Genomic DNA, 16,846 nt, shown 5'->3' on the forward strand with positions numbered 1-16,846 from the left:
GCTATTGAAGTATATTATTTCATTGATTTGTAAATGTGTAAACACATTGTTAGCACATATATTACATCTTGGGAAACATTATTACTGATTTTTAAAAAAAATTCACAACTAAAAGAGTAGACATGCAAATAAAAAAACAGACCACAAACAAAACTATTATAGATCATTCCTCTACAAAGACAAGCTTGGACACCACTTGATATGGAAGAAGACTTACTAGAAGTCACCTGGAAGACTTCCCGGAAGTCGTCTAGCGCATTATATTTTAGACGACTAACATGTAAGTCGTCCCAGAAATCTTCCAGATCTGAAAAACCTGCAAATCAAATCCAGACCTGAAAAATCTGCATATAAAAAAACGTTCAAAAGGCTTAAAACAGCGAAAATGAGTAGAAGATTAAATAAATCTACCTTTATAGAACACACAAAATACATATCTAAAATTAATAGATCTACCTTTAAATGAGTGAAAGATGAGAACCATCTGATTAAAAACCTGCAAATAAAAGATAGATTAGTGAGAAAAGACATGAGACAAAACTGAAAAAATTCATATAAAGTTTGGTGTTTCCAAGTCAAAGAGATTAGAGTGGGTTTGGAGAGTTTTAGTTTGGGAAAAAAGTAAGAACTTTATACAACAAAAAGTTACCAAATGAAGAAAAATCAGACATAAAAACTTACCAAAACGCTCAGATCTGTTATGAAAGGGATATACATGGGAGAAGACTCCATCAGATCTGACAAAAACGCTCAGATCTGTTAGCGCATTATATTTTAGACGACTAACAGGTAAGTCGTCCCAGACGTCTTCTAGATCTGAAAAACCTGCATATCCAAATCCAGATCTGAAAAACCTGCATATCCAAAAACGTTCAAATGGCTTAAAAACAGAGAAAATGAGTGGAATATTAGATAAATCTACTTTTATAGAACACACAAAAATACATATCTAAAATTGATAGATCTACCTTAAATGAATGGAAGATGAGAACCATGTGATAAAAAACCTGCAAAAACAAGATGAATTAGTGAGAAAGACATGAGACAAAAACAAGAAATTGATATAAAGCTTAGTGTTTATAAGTTCAAAGATATTAGAGAGAGGTTGAAGAGTTTTAGAATGATGAACATTACATTTTTGTTGCAGCCATTTGAGAGTAGGAGAGAGAATGTGTAAATTTGTCTGTATATAGGGAGACAAAAAATCCAATTAGGTTAAATATTTTTGATTCAGACGACTTCCTAGACGACTTACTTGTATGTCACCCAGAAGACTTTAATATTTTTAGCGGGAAACTAAAATATTTTTAGCGGGAAACTAAAATAGAAGACTTTCTAGACGACTTACAAGTAAGTCGTCTTGTTTAAATTATTTAAGCGGGAAAATAATTTTTAAAAAAAATTTAGACTGGAATATTTGGACGACTTATTTAAATTATTCACCAGATGACTTACAACTTAGTCGTCTAGACCCTAAACATAGCCCCTAAACTTAATTAACTAACTAAACACTTCATAAAATCAAATTAAACTTGAAAACTGTTTACTATACACAAAAATAAACACTTATAGGTAAAAATTTAATTTTTAAAAAAACATTCAATCTTTCCAAAATCTAACCCTACGAATACATACAATACTACAACATATGTTGTTAAACCATAAAACCAAAGAACATCATGATTAACTACTTTCATTCATCTATGCTGAAAACTATTCAATTTTATTATATCTTAATTTATATTACTTAAAACTGTTTATAATTAGATGATTTTAATTTTTCATTTGTCAAAATATTTTTTTTAAAATTTATAAATTATTTTAAAGATCAACTACACCAGACAACTTACTTGTAGGTCGACTAGACGACTTCCTGCATCTCAGACGACTCAGAAGATTTACTGGGGATATATTCGTAAAAATGACTTATGTTTTTTTGTTTGGTAGAACTAAGGCAATGTCTAAGAGGAGAGTAGTACATTCACCATCAAATAGGTGGCCACCAAGGGTGGAAGTTGAGGAAAAAACTAGTGAGAAAGTTGTGGAAGAAGAGAAGAAAGAGATAGAGGCTGAGAAAGTTGTTGAGGAACAGACTAGGGAAGTTTTTGAGGAATATACTGCGGAAGAAAAGCAAAGGTGGGTTATGGTCGTTTACAAGGCGTGTGAGGAGAGGACAGATGAGACCAATTAGGAGAGGACGGATGGGACCAAGGAAGCAACGAGGCCTGGGATCAGGCATAGATGCAAAGAGAAGACAATGATGTATGGCAAACTGAGACCTAAGAGGAGGGGCAGACCAGGCAAGAGTGTTGCTGATGCTGCACCCAAGAGGAGGGGCAGACCAAGGAGGTGTGTTGCTGATGTTGCACCAAAGAAGAGTGATTACACACCACCACATGCATCTAAGGGAAGGGGGAAGAGGAAGTCTGAACCATCACAGTGGTTGCAAACTCCTTTCACGGAGGGGAAGAAGCCTAAAACAAAGGCTTAGGCTTATGAGAAGGCTTATGTATTTTGGATGTTAAGTATTTTGGATGTTTAAAACTTGGTTGAAGAATGCTTTGTGTTTGGATGTTTGAAACTTGGTAGAAGGAATGCTTTTGGATGTTTAAAACTTGGTAGAAGTATTGCGTTTGAATGTTGGTATGTTGCAAAAACAGGTTTGGAAAACTAAATTTAAAGTTGTTACTCTGCCCAAAAATGAGTTAGTTGTATAAGTGGATTTACTGGGTTTACTGCATCCAAAAAGCACTATAAAAAATATAGCAAAAATGGTAAACACATGTAAAACGTCAAAATATATATAATATTAAAAAAGTTTGTTAAAAAAAATGGTTTTCACATGTAAAACGTGCAGCCACCTTATAGAGATTTAGTATTATATTTAACACTTAGTAATACATGGTAATCTTCAAGGTAGTAGTAATACTACTATACACATAGTAATACTTTTGCAATTTTTACGTTTATCTAGTTAAACCATCACAAAATGGAAGGTTTCGTAGAAAAACCGATGATTTTACACTGTAAATATCGTTAAAGAAGATATTTACATAAACAATTTACCAGAAATACGTATTTTGTTTGATTCTTCTTACTATACTCGAACCATTCACACACTAACATAGAAAGTTAAAGAAGTTTTTTGAGAAACCGATAAGGTTTTCTTAAATTATTGAAAACAATCATCAAAAATGGTTTAAATCTACTTAGTTATCATATACATAGTCTACGCATTGAAAATAATCATCAAAAATAGTCTAAATTTACATCATAAACAATTTGCCTGTAATATATATAATGGTTTCAAATAACACATAATAGTACTAGTAAATCGTAGTAGTCCAAATAACACATAATAATACCAGTAAATCCTAGTAGTCTAAATAACACATAATAATACCAGTAGTCTTAGTACTCCGAATAACACACACAAATTTCAACAATCAAACACCTGAATCCGAACCACTTCCACAATCAAAATACGCTGCAAGTCCTTCTCCTCTGGCTCTGCCCGTGCCTCTGGCTCTCCCTCTGCCACCCTCTCTACCACTCCCTCTAGCATTCCCTCTGCCACTCCTTTTGCCTCTTTTTCCTCTTCCACGAGATTCTCCTACTGATGGAAACCTTGTTTGTTGTGGTTTTCCTTTCTTGACTTCAAAATCTGGAAGAAGTATTTTCATTGTGCTAACTTCTTCTGGTATAACCCAATCAGACATATGAGGAACAAGATATATTGTCCTGTGATAAGCCAATGCCCATTGCTCTACCAAATAGTACTTAGAACAATACTCAGATAGATGGAGTTTATTTCCTGCTTTATCAGTAATGAATGTGGCAGCCGCTACTGCATGCACACATGGGTATTTATCTTTATCAAATTGCTCACTGCTACAAGTGTAGCTAGCCATATCGATGGTACAATTTTTTCCGTCAGCACCATGCACATTGTACTCAAGATGGAAGCTGTTTAACTCGTCAACCGTGAGAAACCCTGCATCAACACAAGTTTTAGACATTTCCACTTCCACAATAGGTACTTCAGCTGCCATCTTCCTATACTTGTTAAACCATTCAGCCATTTTTCCAATGATTACATCAAACATTGGCAGTAAGGTGTACATTCTCGTTTCCTTAATAACACCATTAAAAGATTCTACTGAATTGGTGGTGTCGACATTGTACCTATCTCCCCTAAAATAATATTTCTTCTCTTCAACACTTTTGTCAAGATACACCGCTGCACTAGGATACTTCCTGCGAAAAGCATGATAAAGGTACTTGAACTCAACCACTGTATAAGCGTGTGCGCATTCTCTAAACTTGAACGCACAAGTATCTTTGTTGTTATGGACGTGGCTTTTAACATTCTGAGACAAATGCCATATACAATACCCATGTTCGGCCTTAGGGAACACTAGACGTACTGCCTTGATCAAGATTTTGTTTCTATCTGAAAGAAACACCAATCCCGGGACATCAGGTAGCACTAATTTCAACTGTTCCATAAACCATGTCTAGCTTTCATCATTCTCACTGTCTGCTACACCAAACGCAATTGGGTAGTGGTGATGATTAGGATCCTGAGCAGTCGCAACAAGGAGAAATCCCGGGACATCAGGTAGCACTAATTTCAACTGTTCCATAAACCATGTCTAGCTTTCATCATTCTCACTGTCTGCTACACCAAACGCAATTGGGTAGTGGTGATGATTAGGATCCTGAGCAGTCGCAACAAGGAGAAATCCACCATACATTCTTGAGGTGTGTTCCATCCACAATGAGGACTTTCCTCATCGCACGGAACCCTTCTATGCTAGCTCCCAAGTAAAAAAACATGTACTTGAATTTGTTGGCTTCATCCACTACCACACTAGTTCTTGTGCCAATATTCATCTCCTTTAGCATGTGCAGATAACAGTTCAATAAAGTAAAACTCTCTTATGGACTTCCTCGCACCTCATTAGCAACTTCTCTTTTTCCTCTCCATGCTGTTGTGTATGATACTTGCACACCAACCTGGCGATGAACCAAATCGATCAGAACTTTTGGAACTGGTGTGTCAAATGTACCAGGATAATCTCGAGCCAAAACAGATGCAACGATTTGTGGTGTGCCTCTCCTTCTATTCCGCAATGTTCTTGTAGTAACAACAGAACATGTATGCTGCTTGATGTAACTTCTAACCGTCCAAAGATCTGAATTCTATAACTTTGCAACTCGCACAAACCACTTACAGCCTTCTTTGGCTCCTCGGCATTTAATCACAAATCTCTTAGTATCCGTCCTAATTATATCAAACTCAAAACATTTCTGATGTGCGGCCGTCTGAATATGAACTTTTGCTGCCTCCTTGCTTCTAAATTCTTGAAATAAAACCAAATCAATACCATCATCCCGTGGCTAATACACACCATCATGCATCTCAGTGCCTTCGTGAAGAGTTAGCACACCACCATCAGTTGCATCATTCTTAGTACGATCTTTATCACCAGTCTCAGTATCAGTTGCCTCTCTATCAGTAGTCTCTCTATCAGTGGCTTCTCTATCATGCAGTGTTCTTGTAGTAACAACAAAACATGTATGCTGGTTGATGAAACTTCTAACTGTCCAAAGCTCTGAATTCTTTAACTTTGCAATTCGCACAAACCATTTGCAGTCTTCTTCTTTGGCTCTGTTGCATTTAACCACATATAGTATCCGACTTATTATATCAAACTCAAAACATTTCTGATATGAAGCTGACTGAATAAGAACTTTTGCTGCCTCCTTGGTTCTAAATTCTTGACCTAAAACTAAATCCATACCATCATCTCGTGGCTGATACACACCATCATGCATCTCAATGTCTTCGTCAAAAGTGAGCACACCACCAACACCTTCATTATCAGTTCCATCATTCTCAGTACCATCTTCATTACAAGCTTCAATATCAGTAGCCTCTCTATCAGTAGCCTCTCTATCAGATAGACCGACATAGACATCAGTTTCATCATCCTTTTCTGAAAGTTGCATTTCTTCATTGTTGATCTCCACATGTAGAACATTTCTACACATCTCGTGATTTACTTGCAGTAGATAACAAAAAACGTCTTCATCATTCAAGATATATGATGGCTTGTATGAATACAATACCATTGGAAAGTAACTAATCTTCACTTCCATCTTAGATTCATCTACCTTTATCTTTCTGCAAATACGCTCAACCAAACCAGAGTAAGTGACCTCCTCCACTGATTTCTTCAACACAGTCGTGTAAATTTGATCTTCTCCTTCACCATCTCCAGAGATCCATTTTATTTGAACCCCATCCTTCATATAATATCTTCCATAATCAAAACATATAATTGTGCAATGCGGATTCTGCATCCAATAAAATGGAAATATCATTATTAAGAAGCTTAAAATTAATTCTGACACCGTACTATCTTATCTTACTAATACTAATTTATTTCAGTATTATACATAATAATACCAGTAATACTAGTCGAACTTGTAAACATAGTAATCCTAGTAATACTAGTAAAACCGTTTTGTCTTAGTAATCTTAGTTATCTTAGTAGTATCCATAAACTATTATTGAACTAACTAATCAGCTTTTTAGGACGATATTGTTAGGATGTTACATTACCCATGATGTATAATTTATTTTAATGAAATTACACACAGAAAATCATCAATACAGACATAAAATATACCCAAAATCCATAGACCTAGTTTTCAAAATCGTTTTTAATCTCACAAATTTTCATCGGATCTTCTTGTTTTTACAATAGCCGAGATATACAATTGATATTTCAGCGAAAATTTCATCAAAAACGGACATAAAATATACCTGAAATCCATAACAATAGTTTTAAAAATCGTTTTAATCTCTCGAATTTTCATCAAATCTTACTTTTTAACGTTACCCATCATATACACGATATTTAAATGTAATATCACAAAAAAAAATCATTGAAAACGAACCTGAATTGCTTGTTTTTTTAGCTTTAAAAATCGCTTATGGAGGATGAGAGGAAAAGAGATTGTACGATGAAGAAGGAGACATGTGGATCAGGAGAAATCTGATTGGTTAAGGTTATTTTGTGGGCGATGTAGATGGTTGAATTATGGTTGGTTTATTTAATTGGAAAAATAAATGAAATGCTAGTTTGGGGAGAGGATAAAATAACGGTGAGAATAGGGAGGAGATAGTGGGAATATTTTTGTGCATCCACCGTAGAAAACCCACAACAGATCTTCAAAGACCATAGCCGGTAACCAAGCCGTCAAAGCTTCTGAGAGAACATCCTAACAGATCCAAAAAAACCGAAGTTTACAGAGCCTAAGGCCAAACGAGAGAGACAGATCTACTCTAAAAGACCCCGCTGACCCCAACTCCAGCACCAGAACCATAAGAATGCCTCACCAAACCGTGGAAGGGGAGAGAGAGATGAAATGAAACCGGCTCCCCAGTTTCCAAACTCAGATTTGGATCCCATATCGAAGCTTTCACCACCGTCCTTAGCCGAAGAACCCCTAATCGACCACTCACCACCGTCTCGCCGCAACTCCATAGAACAAACCCTCCAGATCTGAACCGCAGTGGCGGGCAGGCCACATAGAGATTTTCTCTTTGCCAATGTTCATGGAACAAACATTTTTACAATTTTGATTAGATCAAATCATTAAAATATATTTTATATATCTTTTGTTATTACTAGAGGTTTTACCGCGCTATGCGCGGTTTGTTTGTCTATGAAATTTATATAATTTTAATATTAAGCGGTTTATCTGTTTTTAAAAAGGTTCTATACTTTAAAAAAATTGTTTCAAATGATTTTTTTTACTGTCAATGCACTTTTATTAGGTATTAATGGTAAATTGTTAACTTAAAAAAACTAATTATGTTTATCAAATTTTGAGTGGTTAAAAGTTGTGAAAAATATTAAATTACAAAAATACATTTATGTTCAAAATTTAAGATATTTTGTGCTAAAACTCAAGGTTTTTGAAACTGAAGAGTATAAATTAAACCTCAAGGTTTAAAACAAATTAATTTTATTTTGGGTGGATATTATCATTTATATATTTTATATAATACTTGAAAATTAAAGTGGAATGCTTTGAAAGATTATAATTTTTTGTTTGGAATATCATTAATTTATATTTTTATATATTATAAACTCATTAAGTCTGTGCCCATGCCACGCTCGGATGCTAATTGTTTACTTTAATTTTGTATTTAGTTTCTTAACATAATCTGTAAATATTTTTGTACTAACTTGATCTGTATATTTCTAACAACTTTTTTTTTTCTTTGATGTATATTCGAAATATGAAATTCTATCTTTTTTCTCTAGCACATATTCTATACTAAAAAGAGTAATGTAGTTTGGTTTTGTGTAGAACTGTTTTTGTATTATAATGTTTTTAAAAAATTCAATATATGTGTGTATATATATATATATTCATATTTCGTATTATGTACATATATATAATGGTCTTTCAATGTTGTTTTTATCTTGGAGTAGGAACATGTACTTAAACATTCATTATTGCTTTAAAATTTTAAATTAGTATAGATAAACAATTTAAATTAGTGAGGAAAAGTTAAACTAAATTTAAATGTACTTTGACATAAAATTTGTAATATTTACCTGAACGCATGTGTTAGAAAATTTAAATTTAAATTTAAATTAGTGTAGGTTATATCCTAAAGTTGATCTTAACATGAACGCATGTGTTAGAAAAATTTTCAGTGCTTCTATTAGACACTGGCCTTACTATTCAAAAATATGATTTCTATTAGACAGTGGCCTTACTATTCAAAAATATGATTGTTACCTGGTAGGTAATCCTTTAACATGTTTTCGTAGAAGCAGTCAAATGAAGTTGTACTAAAGAAACATAGACACCCTCTTATATATTGGGATCAGTGGCTTGCTTTTCTTTCTAACCTCTGCAATTAACCATAATCAGGTCCAATGGGTCAAGAACCACAAACTCTGACTAAGTATCAACTGTTGCTTCATCCCTAAACCACACGCACCATTGGCTCTTTAAAAATTGCTATGGCTACCACTATACTATTTGCTGCTTGATAACTGAAGTCCTTTTCACCCACCATTGTATCATAGGCCTGCAACAGGGAATACATCTTTCAATTTAGTTTAAATCCGGAAATTAGGGCTGCATATTTGATCAAGTGCCGTTAAAGATGCCTGTTGTAATCCACTAATGAAGCCATGAGCGTTAATAGCTCAGCTACATAGACGATACTGGTTTCAGTCAGTGACGGCTTTGTGGGTGTGCCCTTGGTGCAAATGCACAGGGTCCTCAATATTTTATTACAATTTCTGTATAGTTTTACGGTCCTAAACTCTAAAATTATCACAAATAAAGGTCTAATTTTTTATAATCATATACAAACATAGCACGAACATAGCAAAATAATATTAGATGGTACAGGGCACACCCATTTCTTGAGCCGGGCCTGGTTTCAGTAGCCTCGCCTACTTTTTCGTAAGCAATGCTTGCGCTGATTATTTACTTACACTGAACAAAACCGATTTTTGCCTCACCAGCCTGGTTTCCTGCCTTTGCCATTTCAACTGATGGCCTTAATATCAACTTCGTGAAGAGTGATCTGTCCTGATTAGGATCGTTAAACCTCTGCCACAGTTACTGAAGATTTACAGCTTCCGCTCTCTCAAAACAGAGCTATTATTTGAAACATAGAGAATAATTCAAGACATTATCTGATGCAATATCATACAAACTGGCGACATAAGAAGCGAAGAGGACGATACATAATTTTTCAAACTCATACCAGTAACTATACCATGTCATGTTCATGTTTTCGTAGGACCTTCAGCTTTCTTCTTATAAACATTTGCTGCATACAATTTATTTTTATATTTTCATCAAACAAAGAAAACGGAGAGAACTTTGTAATGAAACTAATTCTAAAAGTGGAGATAAAGCAGGTATTTTATTTTGTAACCTTTGCATTTGCACTGAAGCCGCCCATGAATTTCATGTAAATAACATCACCATCACTATTAAGGGTCTGACTGGTTCAAACGCAGCAGTTGCGGTTGCGGTTGCGGCTGCGGGAGTTTGTGGATGCGGGCGGTTGCGGTTTCTAGCGGTTTTAAAAGATTTGTACGACTGGTACTGCGGTTAAAAATTGGTGCGTTTGCGGGTGACTTATGACTGGTTAACTACCAAATGCGGTAACTGTCAAATAATAAATTAACAATATTTACATTTAATATATTTATAAAAATATCAAAAATCATAAAATTATAATAAATATAAAATTTATATTTAGAAAGTTATAGTTTTAATTGTTAAAAATTTATTGAAAATGTTTTTATTATAAAATTTTATAATATTAATTAAAATATAATAGATATATTTTAATATTTTCATAATTTCAATTTTAAATTTTTTATTAAATATTTTTACTTTTGTATATATATTGTTTTAAAAAACGAAAAAAAATTTACCCTTCCACAACAGCCCGTAAACGCAAACGCTAGCTGGAGCCAGCTTTTGAATTTATGAGATTCTGAGAGGTTTGAAGCGGTTTAGAACGATTTGAGTGATTGTTTCAAACCGCCGACAATCGCTACCAACCGCAAAAGCTGCGTTTGCGGGTGGTAGCGGGAAAACCAGTCGCCCCCTAAGCCCATTACACATAAACACAATATGAAATTAATACTTAGAAACTTCCGATAACGTTAAAACTTCAACGAAACAGTAACACGTTAGGATAAAAATCAATTCAACAGAAACAAATAACTCAAAAAAATTAACATCCATGATAATAATAACCTTTTAGGGAAAAAAAGGGGTTAATATTTAAAAACCAAATTAAAAAAAGAAGAAAATCATGATAATAGATACGTGTATGATTGATTAGTTCCATACAACCAATAATCCAAAACAAAGAGAGCCGTAAGTGGATTCACTGGTCACCACAGTAGTTGTAATTAGCAAGAAAGAGAACTTGAGTTTCCTATCTCAAGATATGTAATCACAATCTTGAATTGAAAATTTCATAACAAAAACCGATTATAGTTGCGTTTCCCCCAACCGCAAGCCATGAAAAAAATGTTATTTAAGCTTCTCAGGAGCAGAAGCAGCAGCTTAAAATGCACTGACACTGTCTCATGGAGAAGGATGATTATTCTCAGAAGAGTTGAACAGCCATCTTGAATTTGTTTTGTTTCCATTTAGGCAGCTTGTAGAAAGCTTCTTTCGTCATACCAAACTTCTCTTTGAACTCCTCTGATGAAAGGTAAGCCTATATATAACAGAGACCAACAACTGTAAACATCCTCTTTCCATTTACAAAATGAAAAAAATTGATTGTTGGTTTGAACTTACCTCTCTCCTTGTTACATCAATGTCTGTCACAGGATCAGGTGAAGTTGTCTTGAGACGTTCGTATGGGTAAGCTGGCAAATCTTCTTCGTCTTCCACACCTTCTTTAGCATCTTCTTGAATCGTCAGAGATACTATCTTGCTGCTCATCGATTTCTCCCCCTCCTTGTCATTTTCCTTTTTCTCTTCCTTTCCTTTTGAGCTGGATTCTGGCGCTGGAGACTCAGGTGTCTTAGGGCTCGCTTCATGTCCAACAAAGCTCAAAAGGTCAACACTCAAAAGTGAAAAAAATGAGAACAAAGATGATATAGATTGACACTTTCAGGTATTACCTTTGATGGATTTTGGGATTAAAGGTTCCTGAGGAGGTGTTTTAAATTGTTCGAAAAGGGCACTACGAGAAGCAATGGCTGAAGACTTGGGAGCAAGCCTTGCGGAATCAGGAGTAACAGATCTCGGGTAGAGTTTTCTAACTACTGGGGGAGGAGTTGAGAGGTTTCTTGCGTTCTGGTTCTCAAATGTTGCTGCGAGTGCATTGAACGCTGGAGATCTTCCCCTCACGCGAACCCTGTCTGGACTTAAAGACATGGTTCTTGACCGCTGCTGTGACTTTTCAGGAACACTGGCACGGCCACCATATGAGGCTGGAGTTCTTCGTTTTGGTTTCTACTCATCAAAGCAACAACAAAAGAGATAAACAAACAAACAAAGATCATCTATTAAAAGGAAAAGCATGAAGAGTCTTTACATCTGCAACTGGAGTTCCACCATTTTTGACAATTTTGAGTTTTCTTTGGAATGAGTTTCCATGCATCTGTAAGCAAACAAAGAGAGTGTTCAATCCTTTGTCAAGGTCTCCTTCTATGTATTAATTGAAGGTGTTTGGTACTTACAGAAGATTTTGAGGAATCCCAAGAAGTGAAAAACCGGGTGAAGAAACTTGGCTCACCACCTTCCATGATCACATATATAGGGGCTTCAGGGGATAACTTTTCCAGGAGAGAATCTTTCTCGATGAATTTCTAAGGAAACAAAGTATAGATAGATGAGTAACTTTTGCCTAAGGTTTCAAGATCTTTTGAGACTAATTCTCTCAAGAGTTCTGTTTGCAATGTGTCTAATAAATCTAACCTCTCCAATAGTTAAAGCTAGCAACTTGTTCTTGGGGACTACTTCTTGGCCAACCCATACAAAGATCTCTGGGTGACAGTCTACTATAAATATATCTTCGGTCATCAAGTCATCCTGTGTGAAGTTATATATCTCTGTCACCTGCCAAAACATAACAAATACTTGTGGTTGAGCCACATGCCAAAGCATGTTGCATTCCTAAGAAATATTCTCACATGTATTCACATTATTACTTAGTATACGGTTTCAACTTGCTTTTATTCTGGCCTCTTTCCCTTTAGAATTTGTGTCGCAGCCGCGGGTCGCGCGTCAATGAAAAAAACATGTACCATATATAAACACAGTCACGATGAATTTATGTGTTTTGAGTATTGTAATGAGAAACCTTGTATGAGATGATCAAAGATGATCGCGAGAATGAGAGCCAAGATCCCTGAACCAACGATCCATTTGTTCCTTGTCATTCTTCTTGACATAGTGGTCAACACTTTCTTACTCTTGTCAATGGCATCATCCACACCCTGAAGCTGTTACACAAATCACAAAGAGTTAGTTTTTTTCTTAATTATCTAATGATAGATACTGAAACCAAACCCGGCTTCGGCTGATACCTCTTAGAAATTGATTAACCGAAAACTGAGTCCAGATTTGGCGGTACCGGTGGCGACTGAAGACATTCTGGTGGTGAGGGAGATTTACCGGTGGATTTCATGGCAGTTGCTAGAATAGATTTTTCAATTAGAGTTAGATTGAAGATCAGACAGAACACTTTATATAGAAAGAGATATAAGGGGAGATGGAACAACCCCATTTAAGGTACTTTCAAGAGGATAATAGATTGATGATGCTTAGGTTACTGTAACGTATGAGTGTAGAATTTGATCGGTGACGATGATGTGAGATAATCTGAGAAGAACAAAAAAAATTACGCTTCGGACTCTTGAGGTATTTTGGGCTTAATGGGCCGTTTAAATTGTTAAAAAGAAAAACCCAAAATGAAACCAGTTTCGACGATGACGTGTAAAATGAAGCCTTCTGATTGGATGATTTTTTAAGAGGACGTGGACAGCTTAGAATTTGAGAGTATTCCCCTTTTAGTATTGTAATAATATTGATTTTCAAAAAAAAATTATCCAAAAATAATTTTTAAAATTTAATAAAATATCTCACTCCGTGATCCAGTAATCTATTGATTCTATTTTTGTATTTTGAAATTTTGACGACCACAAAGACGACCACAAAAATTTGTAATGGGTTTGAATTCCATTTGTAACAAAAATTGCCCTTTAGACTTTTAATATAAAGGTTGACAAAAAAAAAAAAAAGACGACCACAAAGGAAACAAAGTTAATAGTATATATTCTCTGTATGTATAAAGACAGAGGTTGCCAGACGTAGAATAATAAAAATATTTTTTTTCTTACGTCAATAATTAATAACAAAATAACTTATTGATTTGTAAACCAAATGAGACCTTCTCTCCTCTGAAGCATCTCTATATAAAATACTAAAACCTACCACAGCTTTCCAAATTGTTAAATCAGTCGAGAGTCCACGAAAGAAGAAACCACCAAATTTGCAATGGAGAATCTGTTGGGTCTTCTAAGAATTCATGTAAAGAGAGGAGTGAATCTCGCCATTAGAGATATCTCAAGCAGTGATCCTTACGTCGTCGTTCACTCTGGAAAGCAGGTAAAGGAAAATATCTTGGTCTCTTAATTTCAGTTTTTGCATGTTTGACTAAATATGTTGTTGTGTTTAAAAAAAAAAGACTAAATCTTTTGATGCATCTGCTCGAGTCTGGTGTGTTTGTTAAACTGTTGGTTGGTAATAAATAAAAAATAATATGATCTGTATAGTGAAAACTCAATTGGGTCTTTTGATGTGGTTTATTTATTCTTGATGGTATAGATCTCCAACATAATTTCACGAACTGAGATTTAAGGTGTTAATGGGATTTGAAGGCAGACTTAGAGGCTAGGCTGTACATGTGTACATGTCATAGTTATGCATAAACTAATGTGAAGTTTTTGGTTTTGATTTCTAGTATATGTTTGAAGAGTGGTTATGGTGTCTTATGTCTTAAACTAATCTAAATGAGTGGTTAGACTTTTGCATATCTTTCTTCTCTGCTAGGGTAGTGGTTGAGAAGACGTGATTTTTTTTCCTCTGCAGAAAGAAGACTTATGATTATGTTCTTATTTGTGGGTCCTTGTACAACTAATCTATCGAATTTATGTAACTGGCATATTTTTTTTTGCTAAAAATGTAACTATGTAACTGGCATATTGGTACTTTTTTACTCTAAGCCACCAACTTTCTTCCTTCTGTCAACAAAAATACTCCATTTCCACCACAAAATAATTGAAATGATGACTTTGGATATTTATTCTGTACATATTCATAATAAGAATCAAAAACTATCAAATGCTTTTTTGTAAGGAAAATAAGAAAAGCATACTAGAATTCTTGATTCTTTTACGTAACTGAATTGTATCCTAATCTTGTAGTTTGTGATGTTTTTTCTTTTTTTCTTTTGTTTATTTGATACAGAAGCTGAAGACCCACGTGATCAAACAGAGTGTAAACCCCGAATGGAACGACGACTTGACTCTTTCTGTGACTGATCCAAATCAACCCATTAAACTCGTAAGTGATCCTTACGTTTTCGTTTAGTTAGTTTCACCCGAGAAATGAAGCATTCTTTGTCATGACGCAGACAGTTTATGACAAGGACTTGTTCTCGGCGGATGATAAGATGGGAGAAGCAGAGTTCAGCATTGCTACATATCTTGAAGCCGTTAAATACCGCCCTAAGGTCGAAGGAGGACTTCCCAATGGAACTATTATAATGAAGATACAGCCGACCAGACAGAACTGTTTGTCTGAAGAGAGCCATATTGTGTGGAACCAAGGGAAGCTTGTTCAGAACATGTTCCTTAGGCTCCAGCACGTGGAATGCGGAGAGGTAGAGATACAGCTTGAGTGGATCGATGTCCCCGGTTCAAAGGGTATTTAAGTCACCAATTTATTGATCCAATCCTTAGTCGCTTGTGCATACATGGTTTAGAACTTAGACCTGCGGTGGGGTTTCCAACTGGTCAGTGAAAGAATCTCGAACTGGTTATGTAATAATCTCTTCTTCTTTTTTTTATTTGAGTCCCAAAAAAGTGCATGTCCATGAGGAATAACTAATTGTAGCATTTGGTTTCAAAGACAGTTGTTTCTCATATAGCTTAAACATGATCACATTAAATTCAAAGGCTACTCTTGTTAGAACAATATTCCAAGCGATATCAATGAAAGTACAGAAGTTTTAGCCACACAAGCACCTACTTGTGAGGTTGCATCCACAGAAGGTACTAGCTTTTAGTAAGATTCCCAACCTCCCAAATAGCCACTGTTCATTGAGGGAAGATCTATCCTAAATTTATCTCGTCTCGGAAAGTCAATGATACATACTACATAAAACCGTCCTAATGAGAGCTGTGGTTGTGGATGAAATGGATATTGCCGGATGATGTTAGGAGTTTTGAGGGCTCCTAGGACAAATGTTGTAGTATAAAAGATTGTCGAACCAGTTCTGAGAGATATCAAAGCACCGAGAATGCAAGTACTCACTTAATCTAAGTGCAACCGATAATTTAAGGGGCTTTTAAACTAATGATTAATGTTAAATGAAATGACTTTCTTTACTAAGGGAAAAGAGAACTCATGGATATAGGGATTAGACCTTGGGTGATCAAGTTTCGAACTAAGGATGGCAAACGATCAATCAAACTATCAACCTTAAGCCTAGACACGATTCTAAGCAAGCTCTATGTCTAGATGAATGCTCATTTGCTAACATATCTCAAACATCAAATGTCTTTGGTTGAATAATGTGAAAGCAATCATTACTAACAAGTCTATTAGCTATCTTAGCATCTTTAACAACAAATGTCTTTGGCAAAGTATACTAAAAGCCTAGGAGAGTTGTCTCAGGCATTTCATCAAACACCTTTTGGGTGGGAAATGCCTATTGATCAACTTTTGAGTGGCCAACTCAGAAGATGCATTATGAATACTCTACTAGCAAGGAACAAGAATGATCTACACTAAAACATCCTAGAACTAACCTAATCACCCTTAATCTCCCTAACCCATGAATTCAAAAGGTGATTACTCACTAATCTCCATGATTCCTCTTAAACCCATATTGGATTTCAGATTAATCATGTAGAGAAATAGATAAGAAATCAACAAGAACACAAGAACATAACAATCAAAATCCAAGAGATAAACTTCTCCAGAGAGTTTTTGTGTATTTCTCAATAGATCCAAAAGATCAAAAAGATAG

General features: G+C 35.1%; 3 protein-coding genes across 7 annotated transcripts; 1 reads left to right on the forward strand and 2 right to left on the reverse strand.

Annotated features, from left to right (window-relative positions):
* Positions 1-3,446: 3,446 nt before the first annotated feature.
* LOC111206878 lies at positions 3,447-6,057 on the reverse strand. The gene is made up of 5 exons (XM_022704320.2): positions 5,415-6,057; positions 4,960-5,198; positions 4,756-4,899; positions 4,538-4,637; positions 3,447-4,453 (listed from the first exon to the last, which is right to left on the reverse strand). The coding sequence occupies exons 1-5, from the start codon at positions 6,055-6,057 to the stop codon at positions 3,447-3,449; spliced, it is 2,133 nt and encodes a 710-aa protein (XP_022560041.2).
* A 4,809-nt stretch (positions 6,058-10,866) lies between these two features.
* LOC125575211 (villin-4-like) lies at positions 10,867-13,418 on the reverse strand. Of its 5 annotated transcripts, none has more exons than XM_048760580.1 (9): positions 13,314-13,418; positions 13,119-13,227; positions 12,741-13,034; positions 12,508-12,648; positions 12,270-12,398; positions 12,125-12,190; positions 11,709-12,042; positions 11,380-11,618; positions 10,867-11,296 (listed from the first exon to the last, which is right to left on the reverse strand). In XM_048760580.1, the coding sequence occupies exons 4-9, from the start codon at positions 12,610-12,612 to the stop codon at positions 11,183-11,185; spliced, it is 987 nt and encodes a 328-aa protein (XP_048616537.1). In that variant the 5' UTR covers positions 12,613-12,648; positions 12,741-13,034; positions 13,119-13,227; positions 13,314-13,418; the 3' UTR covers positions 10,867-11,182. The 5 variants fall into 5 exon arrangements, with proteins under 5 accessions (XP_048616537.1, XP_048616539.1, XP_048616540.1 ...); XM_048760582.1 differs by having other exon boundaries at positions 12,741-12,782; positions 12,893-13,034; positions 13,119-13,392; XM_048760583.1 differs by having other exon boundaries at positions 12,893-13,034; positions 13,119-13,392.
* A 544-nt stretch (positions 13,419-13,962) lies between these two features.
* Positions 13,963-15,739, forward strand: LOC111207008 (protein C2-DOMAIN ABA-RELATED 1). The gene is made up of 3 exons (XM_022704549.2): positions 13,963-14,199; positions 15,061-15,156; positions 15,227-15,739. The coding sequence occupies exons 1-3, from the start codon at positions 14,089-14,091 to the stop codon at positions 15,524-15,526; spliced, it is 507 nt and encodes a 168-aa protein (XP_022560270.1). The 5' UTR covers positions 13,963-14,088; the 3' UTR covers positions 15,527-15,739.
* Positions 15,740-16,846: the final 1,107 nt, after the last annotated feature.

This window comes from Brassica napus, chromosome C6 (assembly GCF_020379485.1).
Source record: "Brassica napus cultivar Da-Ae chromosome C6, Da-Ae, whole genome shotgun sequence".
Lineage (NCBI taxonomy): Eukaryota > Viridiplantae > Streptophyta > Magnoliopsida > Brassicales > Brassicaceae > Brassica > Brassica napus.